The 15122-nt window shown below is 30.4% G+C and overlaps 1 protein-coding gene across 1 annotated transcript; it reads left to right on the forward strand.

The window, feature by feature from the left end:
• The first annotated feature begins 12377 nt into the window (after nucleotides 1–12377).
• Nucleotides 12378–14269, forward strand: LOC132735777 (beta-1,3-galactosyltransferase 1-like). Its single transcript, XM_060722767.1, has one exon. It carries the CDS (start codon nucleotides 12887–12889, stop codon nucleotides 13994–13996), a length of 1110 nt encoding a protein of 369 aa, XP_060578750.1. The 5' UTR covers nucleotides 12378–12886; the 3' UTR covers nucleotides 13997–14269.
• Nucleotides 14270–15122: the final 853 nt, after the last annotated feature.

Raw genomic sequence — 15122 nt, forward strand, 5'->3', positions numbered from 1 at the left:
AAATGATCAGAGTCAAAAATAATTTAATCAAATTATTCATTGCACTTAACAGACAAACGATCGCGACGTAGTTGTTTTACTTTACCCTTAAGATAGACTAAAATTAACACTGTGTTTATATAATAACGAAATTTTATAAAATACCTTATTTAACAAACACAAACTTTATCTTCGAAGTGTGTTTGTCGGGGCGTTCTGACCACTTCCAAATATTTACGCAAAGTTATGCGTTTTTCTAATCTTTCATTTTTTGACGTTTTTAATACTTGTTTAAACACGTACAATTTCATTATTAAGAATAAAATTAAATACGTTCAAGAAAAATTAATAGCACATTTTAAGTGAAGACCTACATGTTCATCGTATTTTAGGGTGTACGCAATGTTCTACATTAGAGCACTAGCCTGATCCATGTTGTGCTATGCTTGCATAAATTATGCATACTTTTTCATGTTATGTGATAAAATACGTATTTATTGTAATTTGAGAGCGGAACCAAATAAAAATAGATTGAGGCCCTAGCTGAAAATAAATAAATAAATAAAATCAAAAAAATGCCCCCGCTCGTATTAACTATTATACTATTATATAGACGTGCTCTTTAGAACAAAACTAGTATCTTTAAAAGGAAAATACACCATAAATACCGAACTGACAATGAAACTGACAATGAAACTGACGATGGGAGAAGAGGAGTGATAAATGCATTCAATTGGCGTAAAAAATGGATAGTTGATTAGAGTAAGCAGTGCTTCTGATAGATTTTAATGTGTTTTAATGATTTAGTGTGCTCCAGGCGTTTTTACGAATATTCCTTGTAAAAATAGCGGTGGGTGGTGAATTTTTTTGTTGCCTTCCTTGTGTTTTTTGATATTTACATTTCAGTCCTGTGATCAGCAGTGTATTTCAGTGAAATTAAGGGCGAGGGGGTAATTCTCTTTGATGTCATTTTGCGAAAAATGTGGTTGAGTAACCCTATATAAGGAGATGAGTTTTATGTGTCAGCCATTTCATTACCCCATTATAATCACATCTCTATGATGAAAACACAATTTTAAGGTACATGTATGTTTTGGGACCATTTCTTATTATGTAAGTCTATGTAAAAGTAATACAATAGCCTGAAAATGGTAGGTTCTATCTCAAGCTAATGATGTAAGTAAATATTTCTTGTTTTAATATTTATTGACTATTGAGTGAATATGTATTTGTTAGATACAAAATGGCTGATTTAAACCAATTTTAGTTAAATTAACAGAAAAAATATAGACAAAAATGCTATTATTAAGAATCCAAAGAGGGAAATGACTTTCAAACATGGACAAGGGAGTAAAGATAAATATGGATATGAGAGAAAGAAATTGAATAGCCAAAGTAATGTGTATAAATATTTAAACACTAACACTTTATTGTTTCTAAAAAAATGAAGTATTTCATAAGTCTGTCGAAGCCCCACTACAGAGATGAAGATGAATCAAAGCAAAGATTTCCTCGACAGTCTGATTTCTTTGATTGATGTAATAGACCATATCCCACCCTTGTTTAAAACAGCTTGTAGCAGTCATTTTGGCTACTAAATTAATATGTTGTTATTACTGTTAAATTTGTTTTAATGTACCCATATTACAATATCAAGGGAACCAGGAAAATACAATTATATATTAATTATGTGATTTTTCTTGAGTTGTCTCCCTTTTATTAAGATATCCATAAATATCAGCTTCTGAACTATGTTAAACATATTTTTATTTATCAATTATTTATTTCAATTTTAATATCATTGATACCTTAATGTAACCAATAAGACATATACATGTATCTTATGTATATTATAGAAATTATTTATGTTTTACAGCTAAAAATGATGAAAAAAGAAATATTTAAACAACTTTGATAATTTTAATATGATTGCGGAATAGACTTCCCGTTGGCTCTGTGCATCGTCTGACAAAAAAGTTTCACATCATTTTTTTTTTTTTGAGGACTTCAAAGAAGTTTGTAATTTATCGGCTCCTGGTCAGAGTTCTGGGCTGATCATGTCACTCTATCTACAATGTCACAGCAGGTCGCTTCTACAAAATCCCTCATTTTCTTTAAATTCTGATCTATTTAATTGTCCTTGTTCATACTAAAATCCATAAGTACGTGGTGAATGGTTATGACGTAATTCTTCCCATTAGACATCTTTTAAGCATTAAATATAAAATGAAGTAATATTACTATACAGATATTTCTTAGATAAGCCAGGTACATGTATATGGGTCTCAGATGGCCATAATGTGAGTCAAACCATCCGGTTAGCTCAATATGTAGAGCGTTCGACTGCAAATCGGGCGACCCAAGTTCGATTCCCGGACGGCGCAGGTCACTTTCTATGTGAACTTGTGATTGATCATGAAATCTTTTCGACAGTCATTCGCACTGTACCTCTGCTCTGCTCTAGTATGTATAGAAGTTTAAGTTCCTTGCGAAGGTGAGGGCAGCTAGTACAGGTAAACTGCTTGAAAGCCTGTCCAGGAGCGATGTAGTGGCTGAACTGTGCTCTTGTGAATTCAGTGTGGCGTATGCTGTGATCCGTGTGAAAACTAATTCACCACCACCCATATGTGAGTCTTGAGTCCTGTATAGTATCTTTCAAATGTACTTGATAGAGATAATATACTCTGCCTTCGTACCAAAGTGAACACACCCACGTTACTTCAGAAAGAATAGATGATGTTGTGTGAGGTATATTGCAGAGGTAAATTGTTAATGTATTTGAGGTATATTGTAGAGGTAAATTGTTAATGTTTTGTGAGGTATAATGTAGAGGTAAATTGTTAATGTATTGTGAGGTATAATGTAGAGGTAAATTGTTAATGTATTGTGAGGTATATTGTAGAGGTAAATTGTTAATGTATTGTAGAGGTATATTGTAGAGGTAAATTGTTAATGTATTGTGAGGTATAATGTAGAGATAAATTGTTAATGTATTGTAGAGGTATATTGTAGAGATAAATTGTTAATGTATTGTGAGGTATAATGTAGAGATAAATTGTTAATGTATTGTGAGGTATATTGTAGAGATAAATTGTTAATGTATTGTAGAGGTATATTGTAGAGATAAATTGTTAATATATTGTAGAGGTATATTGTAGAGGTAAATTGTTAATGTATTGTAGAGGTATATTGTAGAGATAAATTGTTAATGTATTGTAGAGGTATATTGTAGAGATAAATTGTTAATGTATTGTAGAGGTTTATTGTAGAGGTAAATTGTTAATATATTGTAGAGGTATATTGTAAGGGTAAATTGTTAATGTATTGTCAGGTATATTGTAGAGGTAAATTGTTTATGTTGTGTGAGGTATATTGTAGAGGTAACTTGTTTATGTATTGTAGAGGTATATTGTAGAGGTAAATTGTTAATGTATTGTAGAGGTATATTGTAGAGATAAATTGTTAATGTATTGTGAGGTATAATGTAGAGATAAATTGTTAATGTATTGTAGAGGTATATTGTAGAGGTAAATTGTTAATGTATTGTAGAGGTATATTGTAGAGGTAAATTGTTAATGTATTGTAGAGGTATATTGTAGAGATAAATTGTTAATGTATTGTAGAGGTTTATTGTAGAGATAAATTGTTAATGTTGTGTGATGTATATTGTAGAGATTACTTGTATAAACTGGACATATCTCTGTGAAAGGTTTATAAAATTTTGTAGAATTCATTCTTGACTTTATCTGTATATTCAATTTTAAACATTCAATAAATATTTTGAAAAAAAAAACCAAATAATATAGCAAAGAGAAGCATAGTGGTTCGAGACCATTTGACATATTACTTTTATGAAAAGCGGGTGCTAGGGGGCGTGAGGGGTGTTGCATTTTTCATTTTCCCTCATGTACAGACCCAATCAAGCCGATTCTGCAATGTTTGTGGTTTATTTTATTGTGATGTTAAAACGCCCGAGGGATCACACTTGATTTTCATTTTTTATGGCGTTTTATTAAGGTGCCCGCCGGAAAAGCCCATATGGGCGACCGCTTACCTCAATCGGGTCACTTTAGAGGTCCCGCCGATATTTTTCGTCGATTTTTTCCAGCTTTATCTGTAAGGAAGAACCCCAGGTACCCCTCCCGGGCATTTTTTCAGGCACGAGCGGGCACCTGGGGTTAAACCACCGACCTCTGTAAGCCAGCTGCGGTGGCTCCCACATAAAGATTTTCGTACCCAGTGAGATCGAACCCACAGTGGTAGGGACTGTGATCTCAAGTCACGACTTTGAACCACTCGGCATGAAAACCCCAACACTTTATTCAGATTTTTATACTTCACTTTAGATCTTCACAAAACAGAAGGTGTCAAGATTATGTTGGTGATCCACCGAAAACATTGCCCGGGACTTCACTCAGTTTGTTATAATTTTTTCTTGTCCCTCCCCCCCTCGGGATCATTGTTTTTTCACTTTTTAAAAGTTAAAAGAAGTACGGGGGAGGGGGGATATGTATGTTGCACTTTTTCTTACCCTCATGTACGACTTTAATCAAAACGACTTTAAATTCCCTGCAATTTTTTTGTAAAATTTTCAGGGATCGCACTTTATCCCGATTTTTACACAATAATTTTAATTTATCATTTATACAAATCTTTCCTTTTTATTTAAAAGGCTATAACAACATAAAAGTTTGTACTTAAGTTTGTTGTAATTGTACCAATACAGTATGTCCAACTCTTTTGTTATGTGGTGACCACGTTTAAATAGAGACAATTTTTCCAATATTATATAAATTATCTGTAAATAACGTATACAAATTTAGGTGGATTAAAGTAAGATATGTTATTATTTTGATTTAAGAAAGAAAATATGACCCACATTGAAAAAAGTTAAGACGTGTTTCAAAAGGTATACGTTTAAACAAACTGTAATAAAAACTACTCTTATGATCAATTTTAAATCAATTTCAAATTGATTGAAAAAGTATAATATGTTTCCGGTCATTTCATTAAATGACGGTGATTCATGGTATAGACCTGTTTTGTTCGCTGCACAAGAGATATAATAAACATGTATAATAGAACATTAATCATGTAAATACAATTGGACTTTTAAAAAAAAAACCCAATAAATTTGGGGTTAAAAAAATCTGGAATAAAAAATAACGGACGTTGATTCTTTAAATTTTAAAATCTGTCGCCCCCCTAATTTAGGACCCCCCGCAAAAACCCCTGTAAATAAAAAAATCAAGAACGGAGAAAATTACGCAAATACTAAAAAACTTTTGAAAATTTTTTTAAAATTTTTAAAAACCCAAGTAAAACACAAAACCATGTTTAGACATATAGTAACGCCAAACTCTTCTTTCTTTGAGATAAGGAATTTAAACACTTCAAACACTGCTTGGAATGAAATCACGCTACATAAAAAGGCACGCGTGTTTCCGATAAAAAAAACAAAGATAAAAAAATCGTTCCATTTTATTTCGTCATATAATAGTTTTTATTAATTCAAGATAATAAAAGACGAACAAATTTTAATGACAAACATTTGCAAATAAACAACTTTTTAGCATGTATGGTGTTCAACGTAGCATGTCAAAGCCAATCATTCACTTCGGTCAGTCTGGCAAAAAAATCACATTGGTTCGATTTTTTTTTTTCTGTTTTTATATACCTTTAATCCCTGAACTTTATAAAGGCATCTTAAAATAAATTTAAGACAAGACCATATCAAAGTAAATTTCAAGGGGGGTTAATCATCAGAAGCCATTTATATCTCTAAAAAACAAATGTAAGAAATACTTTTGTACAACAAACATTGGCCAATAAAATTGATTTTTAGAAAAATATGAACTCGAAACCCAGATCATACACTGTCAACAATTATATTACTTTCAATTTAGATAACTATTGGCGTTTTTATTAATAATTTTTGCCTCTGTTTTTTTGCTTGCAAAATAATGTTTATTTGATTCTATTTTTTAAAATTTTTTCACGATAAAGGGCTAAAATAATTTTATCCCTTTTTTAACTCATAAGTAATTCATAATATTCCGAAGTTAGAAGTTTATTCATTGTTAAATTTACTATCAAAAATTAAATAATTAAAAGTCCATTAATTAAGAAAAATATTTCGATGACGAGCTATTAAAAAAAAATAAAATAAAAAATACTTCCCTAATAAGATTGTAAAACACCGTTAAAAAGCACGTTTCATTTTTCGAAAAGATAACTGATCTTAAAAACTAAATTTAGCACTTTTTATAAAAAGAAACAATCTGCGGCAACAAGTAGCCGGATTAGTTATTTTTTAGAGCGAGCCTTGATTTGGATACAAACGCTATCTTTACATAAACTGTCAAATACATGTAATAATTTGTACAAAAGCACAGCGAGGCACTTTACACATTAATTTACTGACGCTTTCATTCGAGTATGTTGAACCGTTTAACTAGCCATCTTTTAGCTTCAGTTACAAAAGCTCGTCCAGTACATTTCCTCTTTTTTTTTTAGTTAGTTGCTGGGATAAACCATTCAATGGAAATCTCAGGAAAATATTATTTACTGCCGCAATTCACATGAGACCCCAAATTTTTTTCCCTGGAATTCATCAAACTACCAAAAACGTACTGTATTTTCACAAAGGTAATACTTTTTATAACCCTTGAAAAAAAAAAAAAACGTTTTTTTTTTGATTCAACCCTTCATATTTAAATTCGAAAGGGTTAAAAATACATTTTGCATTTTAGATATACGGCTTGGTATTTCAAACGTTTCAAATTGTAAATTTAAGTTAAAGTACCGTTTGAACAGAGAAACAATTTGCTTTTTTTTAAAAAACTCTTTTTAAAATACTGTTTATACATAAATTTGGCATGGGAAATAAAAAAAAATAAATATAATTTATAAAATTTTAACTAAAAAAACAAAAAAAAAAAGAAAGGGGAACAACTTTTTTTTGGGTAAAAGAACTTTTCAGAATTAACATAAAGACTTAAATTTCCGTTTTCATTCCAAGTTTTAAAGTTTTTTATAACCCCAAACCCCCATACAGCCTCGTTTCCCTTTTTTCAAGGAAAAAAAACAAAAAATCCATTCCATTTAGTTTCTTTTTAAAATTTCCCAAATTTCATAAAAATTTAAACCCGCATAGCCCCCTTTTTTCATTTTTTGGGGCCCAAAAATTCAAAAAAATCCTTTTTTGTAATTTAAAAAAAAATTTGAAAAAAAACAAATTAATTGAATATAAGGTCCATTTTAAAAAATACCAGGGTTCTCGTCCAATACAGGTTTTACAGCTCCAATTAAGGTTTTACAGCTGTATAGTCGACGAATATACATGTAATTCATAATTGTAATAATGTTTTAAACCTGATAATAGGATGTTTATATGTGCAATATTTTACTAGAAAACCTTTTTTAAATTTTTGATAATTTTTATTTTTTGAAAAAGGTTCTATTTCACAAACAGGGAACCCAAGGGGCGTCTTTTAAAAAAAGCCCGCGGAAAAATAGATCTGGGGTGCACAAAAGTATTTTTGAATCAAGGGTTTTTTAATTTTTGTCGGCTTCTTTCCCAAAACATAACATTTGGGGGTCATAAATATGAACACTATTGACACCCTGCCTAACAATTTTGGGAAAAAATTTTTAAAAGTTGAAATAAGTACAAAATAAATAAAAATATAAATATGGAAAAAGCATCACAACTTGGATAACACAAAAAAAGTCCAAAAATCTAGTCCCAAATTTTTTTATTTTTTAAATTTTCCAAATTTTTAATGGTCACCTTTTAAAGGGAAATTATTTCATTTACCCAAATTTCCTGAATCATCTTTTTTTTTTTGCTTTAGAATTGTACATTACAAGGTTTTCAAAAATTTTATGTAAACCAAAATTTCCCTTTTAAATTTTAAAAAAAAATCTGATTACATTTTAAAAAATTTTTTATCATGTCGTCATTTTTATAGCTTTTCACAAGTTTTTGAAAAGTCATGAAAAAGACTTTAAACCTATAAGCCCACAATACAAAAAGTTACCTCTTTTTCACGTTATATCCCGTAAACCAAAACTGGCAAATAAAAATGAACCCGAATAGGGCCCCGCTTTGACAAAAATATTTAACAGGGGAAACGGACCCAAATATTTTTCCAAATCAAAAATTACGAAATTAATAACGCAAACGGGGTGCTATGCCTATTTTTAACCCAAAAAAACTTTCCAGGAATATGTTTACTTTTTTAGAACAAGAATAAAGAATCGGCTACCGTTTTGAAGGCGATTTTTGTGTTTCCTCGGAATTAATAAATAAAGTCATGTATTTAAACTCCATTTTTTATTTATTTTAGATAAATTATGCACATTTGCAAAAATACTTTAGTCATATAAAATAAGAAGGAAGAAGGTAATACTTGTAATGAGGGAGCCAGCGTCGCTCCAGGAGTTCGGGGTCAATCAGCCACATTTTATAAGCTACTTTCTAAGAGCACTTTGGCAAATTCCTAGGTATCTATGGAGCAATTACCATAATTTTATAGATACGTTATTGTATTTAAAGATTTCGACGACTCAAACAATTTCGAAACTCAAAAGTCGCCACTAATGCGCCATAGTCACAAGTGATCTTGAAAAATACTTTCAAGGAAATATTTTTGATGAGGTTTAAAATATGATGTCTCAGCAAATGTATGTGCTAATTCGTTTCTTTCATTTTGATGTTCAATAAAAACAATTTTGGTTTATTTACTTTCCGTTGTGCTCGTTTATGACACTGAATTGCACAATTCTTCGTAACTTTAACACAACTCCTGCGTTATTTGCACAATCCTGCGTTACTGAATGTATACGGTGTTAGGGATCTATTTAGTTTGTGAATTTCTGCTCGTTTCATTGGATAATCGTAACGTTTGATATAAACTATAAACATGGCTACTGTCAATTCACAATGTTATTTTCCAGAGTAAAGAATGTTTCTTGTTGTATTATAAATACGTGATAAAGATTTTTGACGTGTTATATGGTCATATATAAATTAAACGGTTGTTCGCCTAGCGACACGGTTATATTTGCAAACAATCGTTTATTTGGGATCATGGTAACCTGTCTTTATAACTTAAAATATAAAGGCTATAAATATCAAGTTTGCCCCTTCTAAAGAAGGAAATATATATTCATATCCTGAGCTATGTCGACATTTCTATTCGTTTTTCATGAATAAAAACACTTAGTTCATTTAGTTAATGTTTGTGTAGATTTATTTGATGTTATTTTAATACAAATATATATATACATGTACAACTATTGTAGTGATACAGACGTATTAGGTATGTTTTTATTATTAGTCGCCGGTAGAAACCGGCGACTATATTTGTAACAGTTTAATATTATATCTATAGTAGGAGAAGGCCTTAAAACCTGAAAATAAAAGCAAATCAATTACTGAACAATTAAGGACCACAATTATTTTTCATAATCTTAAAAATTCAAAAATAAATTAACGTTGCTAAATGAAATGAAATATACAAATATTGACATCTTAAAAAGCAACATTACAATTTTCATGAAATGAATTAATAACGTATCCCTATGGACCAGTCATTGAATTTAGGGATACTTTTACTTTTTTTAAGTGTCAAGCGTTGCTATTTTATAATTGATAAATCATGAATGATATTTAAAATGACACATTTAAATTATCTGGTTGTTTATATCTTATGACACCTATTATATTTCGTTATTTTATCTAATTATAAACAGATTCTCCCTGTTCTATTTGTAAGAATCACGTGACTACACGTTGTATGTTAGTGTTATAGAATCTATAAATAGTAACAGATTGCTGATAAGAAAACGGTATGGCGGCTAATTAGATGCAAATGTATAAATAAATACTAAGAGGATATTTTTTCGTTTGCGTGAAATATGGAATATATTTTCACGAAACATGATAAAATGCCACATATTTTCACGAGCCGGTACGGCGAGTGAAAATATGTGGCATTTTATCATGTTGAGTGAAAATATATACCATATTTCACGAAAAACGAAAAAATAACCTTTTTATTTAATTTCATTATCAAAGAAAATGGTACCGAAACCCCTTGCTTGCTACCAACTGCAATTGTACAGCGCGCAGTAATTTATGCGTAAGCACGCGCTGTTTGGCGCTACATTGTGACGTCATGTAAACAACTCTTTAAACGTCTGTACAGCGTTAATTACTGAATTAAAGATATTGGTGTTCGGATTAATTTTCTTAGTTAGACCATTTTCTATCATGCTAGAAAGTTTTCAAAACAATATTCAAGAAAAAGTTGTTTTGTATTTATCAGATTTTTCAAACGAAATGGCGAAAGAAGTCCCTTAAAATAAATATGAGTTTTGACTCCGCCCACTTTCATATTTATATTTCATATTTATTTAAAAAAAATATGAAATATATTTGACTGATATAGCACCATATTTCATGGGTAAAATTAAATAAAAAGTTATCTTTCATTAATCAGTTTCATATTTTATATCATTAGAACGGATTAGCACATTAAAGAATTAAATAAATTTTCAAAACCTTTTCATTTTATCTTGGTAAAGGGTTAAATTTTACCTTTTTTTCTTATTTTTTCTGTCAACGTTCAATAGTTTAGTTTAGGTTGAACATCACAAAATAGATTTATGCTAAAGAGGCACATTTATTGAAATAAAAGGTGGTAATCGTCGTCTTCGTTATATTCCGTCGATTTCCGTCGCGCAGGTTACCAAAACGGTACGACGGATCGTATTAGATACATAATAAAGAAAACTAATAAAATATCTTTTGTACTGAAAGGCAATTAAACGTTTACTATATCGTATGTATATAACGACAGGAATATTGATTTCAACTAAATAATTTATTTTTTCGATAGCGCAAAAAATAGTTTTATGAAAACTGCAAAAGGGATTTTCAAAGATTCGAATTTGGCCTACTAGGTCACAACTTCGTCCTATACTTACCACCTGTTGGCCATCGAGCAATATTAATTAATTTAATATCGAGATCTATACTATCAATAAAATCTTTAGCATAAATCATAATAAGTTACGTAAACTAACGTACGAAATACTTGCTTAATAATCATAGCAGTTCCTTGACAATATTGCTAAGCAAGTTTGCTTCATATATGATGTTTTATTGTGAATAAACAGTTACTCAACATAAATTGTTCCTCTTTTCTTTATACCTGAACCATTAATTAAACTGATTTTTTTTTATATTTATGATAATACAGTCGATATCCGGCGACTAGATGCTTTAGCATCAAAATCTCTACTTGTACCTATTGAAAGAATCGCAGCGCGAGAGTATCCATTATTGAGAGTTTTATATGGGGAAAATATCCATACTTAGGTGAATGCTCTTAATTGAAATTTCCTTATATTTAAAATATTAACACTGTCATAAAATAAAATGTACAATAAATGTTAAGAACAATAAAGCGTGATTAAACTTTAATATATGTAAAGCTAAACATCTGTGGAAAATTTCTTGAAAAAATAATTAAGATATTTAAAAAGCAATGATATTTTCTAGTTTGGTTTTCTTAAAGAAATATCAAGATATTTATATAACTATAGTGATACAAGTCAGATGAAAAACAAGAGCAGTCGGTGGCTTCTTTGATTTTAATTTGCTGTCAATCTACGTATCAAAACAGTGAAGCAACTACACAAAATATAAAATGGACCGCATACTAAATAAAAACGATGTTGTTTTGTTCATGAAAGATGTCAATCAAATCGTTGTAAAATTATTTTAGCGCGGTCAATCTGTTGTAACACAAGATTGATATATGAAATATCTCTTATAAAATGTATGTACATGCTAAAGCAAAATTAGGAACAAGAGGTTTAATTATGGTCACTTACAGGTTTTCGTGTAGTGAACGAAAAGGTAATCATAATCATGACCAACGCTCACTTCCCTACCCAAACTATCGCTCCCTACATCCCAACAACAACAACAACAACAACAAAATAATAATAATGACATTAATAATAGATGTAAAAATTACAAAGTTTATTCAACATATTCGCTTCGTTGATAATGCTGATATTGGCCAGTTAGCCTTATATAAAATATTTGATACGCGAAATTTTAATAAATAAAATAGAACACACAATAAATTAACACTTTGTTGATTGTTGTTGATAGTGTGCTGCTTGATTGACCCTGTTGTGCGATTTTGACCAAGTTGTGGGAATTCTTTCGATTGAAACAGATATAATTTCGTTTTGTTAACATAAGCTGCGTTGGATGTAAATTAATTAAGATATCCAAACATTTTCAAAATACTCTAGAAAGATTTAACACCTAAAAGAGAAATATTTACATAAGATTGGTCCTTTTTATTTCTTAATGAAATAAAAAACAGTCATTTATGGCAAATTAAACTCTCTTATGAAAGAAAATGGATAAAGAAAAATAGTATACAGAATTGTACGGAATGTAAAGTCGTAAATCTTTAGAACAAACATATTTTAGGATAGTATTTTCGTTTATCTGCCGATTATACATTTGTATATAGGTTTAGTTTAACAATTTTTATCATATATTAATGAACAACACTGTTTTCTTTGATGTATGAATAAATGTATAAAGTACTTGATACTTATAGTTTAACAGTTGAAGTTTCTGGTAAATTTAAACAACAATGGCAAATAGTTATGCCAGTTGAAAATAAAAGGAACATCAAGGAGGACATTTTTATGGAACGGTAAACGTTTAAATGTGTAAAGAAAAAAATCGACTGTAATAAAAGTGGTTGAAATCGGAATAATTGAATAACGAGTTTAACATTTATTAGTGTCCTCGTGGGAACTGTGATTAGCAAGAAAACTCGAATACACTGAAAGGTGAAAAGATATTATGACAAACATAATTAGAAAGCGGTATTTCAGTAAGATACTGCGAATTCGTATAAATAAAAACAATTATAAAGTATCACTTTTTGTGACTGCGTTTCTTTTTATAATTTATGTTAGATCAAGAATAGATATTACTACTCAAGCTATAAATAAAGAACGATTGCAAAAAGTAAAACGACCGAAACAAATTGGACCGGAAACATTTGGACCGGAAGCTTATGGGAATTATACAATTCAAATGGCGCCAAATTTAGAGAAACTCATCAACTGGACAAACCCAAGATATCCATATAACGTGACGTACTTGATTGAGAATCCAGATTTATGTACATCCGTTAAAGATGATTTAAGTGTTCTTGTTGTGGTAAATTCAGGGACTGAGCACTTTGACAGAAGACTAGCTATCAGAAAAACATGGACCAATAACAAATATTATTCTCATTTGGGCACCGTCAGAGTTTTATTCCTTTTAGGGATGACCGCTAACCCATTAGTTCAAGAAGGTATAGAAGAAGAAGCTGAAGCTTTTAGGGACATCTTACAAGGTGACTTTATTGATACTTATTTGAACCTTACACACAAAGGTGTCATGGGTTTTAAGTGGATAACTGAACGCTGTCGAAACGCTAAAATGATAATGAAAGTTGACGACGATTTTGTTATAAATATGTTTCTCTATTTTCAAAAAGTTGACACAGTCTTGCAATCTATAAACGTTTTCTGTGAACTGATTGAAGGAAGAGTTCAGAGAAACAAAACAAGCAAATGGTTTGTGAGTGAAGATCATTTCAGAGGTGAAGCTCGTTATGAAAGATATTGCGAAGGCAAGTTTGTTAGTATGACAAATGACATAATACCATCGTTATATGAGTCTGCTATGAGAACTCCATTCTTTCCTTATGATGATGTGTTATTATTTGGCTATGTTATGCATAATATACCAGGGTTAAAGTATAGATCTGAAACTGAGTGCATGGCACCTAAGAACGACGAGGCTATGAAATGTCTACGGGAACAGAACAGTAAATGTGACAATTTAGTTATAGCCACAAATGACGTTTTTGAAATGGAAACAGCATGGGCAGCTATTTTAGAAAATTTTGGTACTTAAACCGATTAGATTTATTGTGTAATGTTATATAGAAATGTCATCTTTATATTTTTGTGGTGTTAGCTAGACGTTTACAACGGTATATCATTAGCCAATCATTTAAATTGATCAATTGAAATAATTATCCACAGGGATATCTTTCATAAAAAATAGTTATCAATTTGCATGTGTTTGTTTATGATTATTCATCTTAAAGATAGGCAGATATTATATGTATTAATTTTACAAAAATAATTTTTCTTGCTGATATTATCTGACAATAAAAACAGACAAATATATAACTGACAAATCATTTAAAGCGGTCTTCAGCTTTTATTTTTTTGTTCGAAAAAAAAGAAAAAAAAAACAATTCGAAATAAGTATTACAGTAAGTAACAGTAACTTTATCTTGGAAAAGGCCATCATATCACTTAGCGTTCTCCAAAGAAAGCGCCCGAGAGCTATTTATAACGCACAAGTGTCGTTCGTTTCTAAAAATAGAAGATTGAGAAACGAATTTCCAGCTATAGAGAGAGGACCTGCAGATAGATGTATCGATACACAGCAAATTTCATTTTCCGGCTTTATTATTTTGTTTTGACAATTATATGTAACAATTTATCTAAAAATAACACATTTAATTCTTAGAAAAACTCGTATAACAGTTATAATGCTATATCTTCTGACTGTATGTTACAAAATATTTTTTTTTATATTTTATTTTTTTGAAACAAAGAAATATCTGCACTCCAGAAATATGCTAGAACATTCTCTCACTCCGTGTTTCCAGAATTGTTTTTCTAATTGTGAAAAAAATGTCCCTAATCGGAATAGTTTGCCACGCTTTCCGCCCAGATCGGGCAAAGAATGGCACAAAAATACAGTTTTAACCTCTTATTGTTGCCAATTTGTGTAATTGAATCAAGATTCAACTTGAATCTTTGCATATAGGTCGGATAACTATGAAAAAAATCTTTTTAAGTTCAGATCAAGACGCCTGAATCATTTAGCCTGCTGGCTACAACTGATTTTACCCATGTGACCAGTGCAGACCAAGATCAGATGACACATTCGTACAGCCTGATCATGGTCTGCACTGATCGCTATTCAGTCTGCTCATATTTTGAAACTATCTGTAAAATGGTGA

Source organism: Ruditapes philippinarum, unplaced genomic scaffold (genome assembly GCF_026571515.1).
Source record: "Ruditapes philippinarum isolate M1 unplaced genomic scaffold, ASM2657151v2 ctg3056_1_1_1_1, whole genome shotgun sequence".
NCBI classification, from domain to species: Eukaryota; Metazoa; Mollusca; class Bivalvia; order Venerida; family Veneridae; genus Ruditapes; species Ruditapes philippinarum.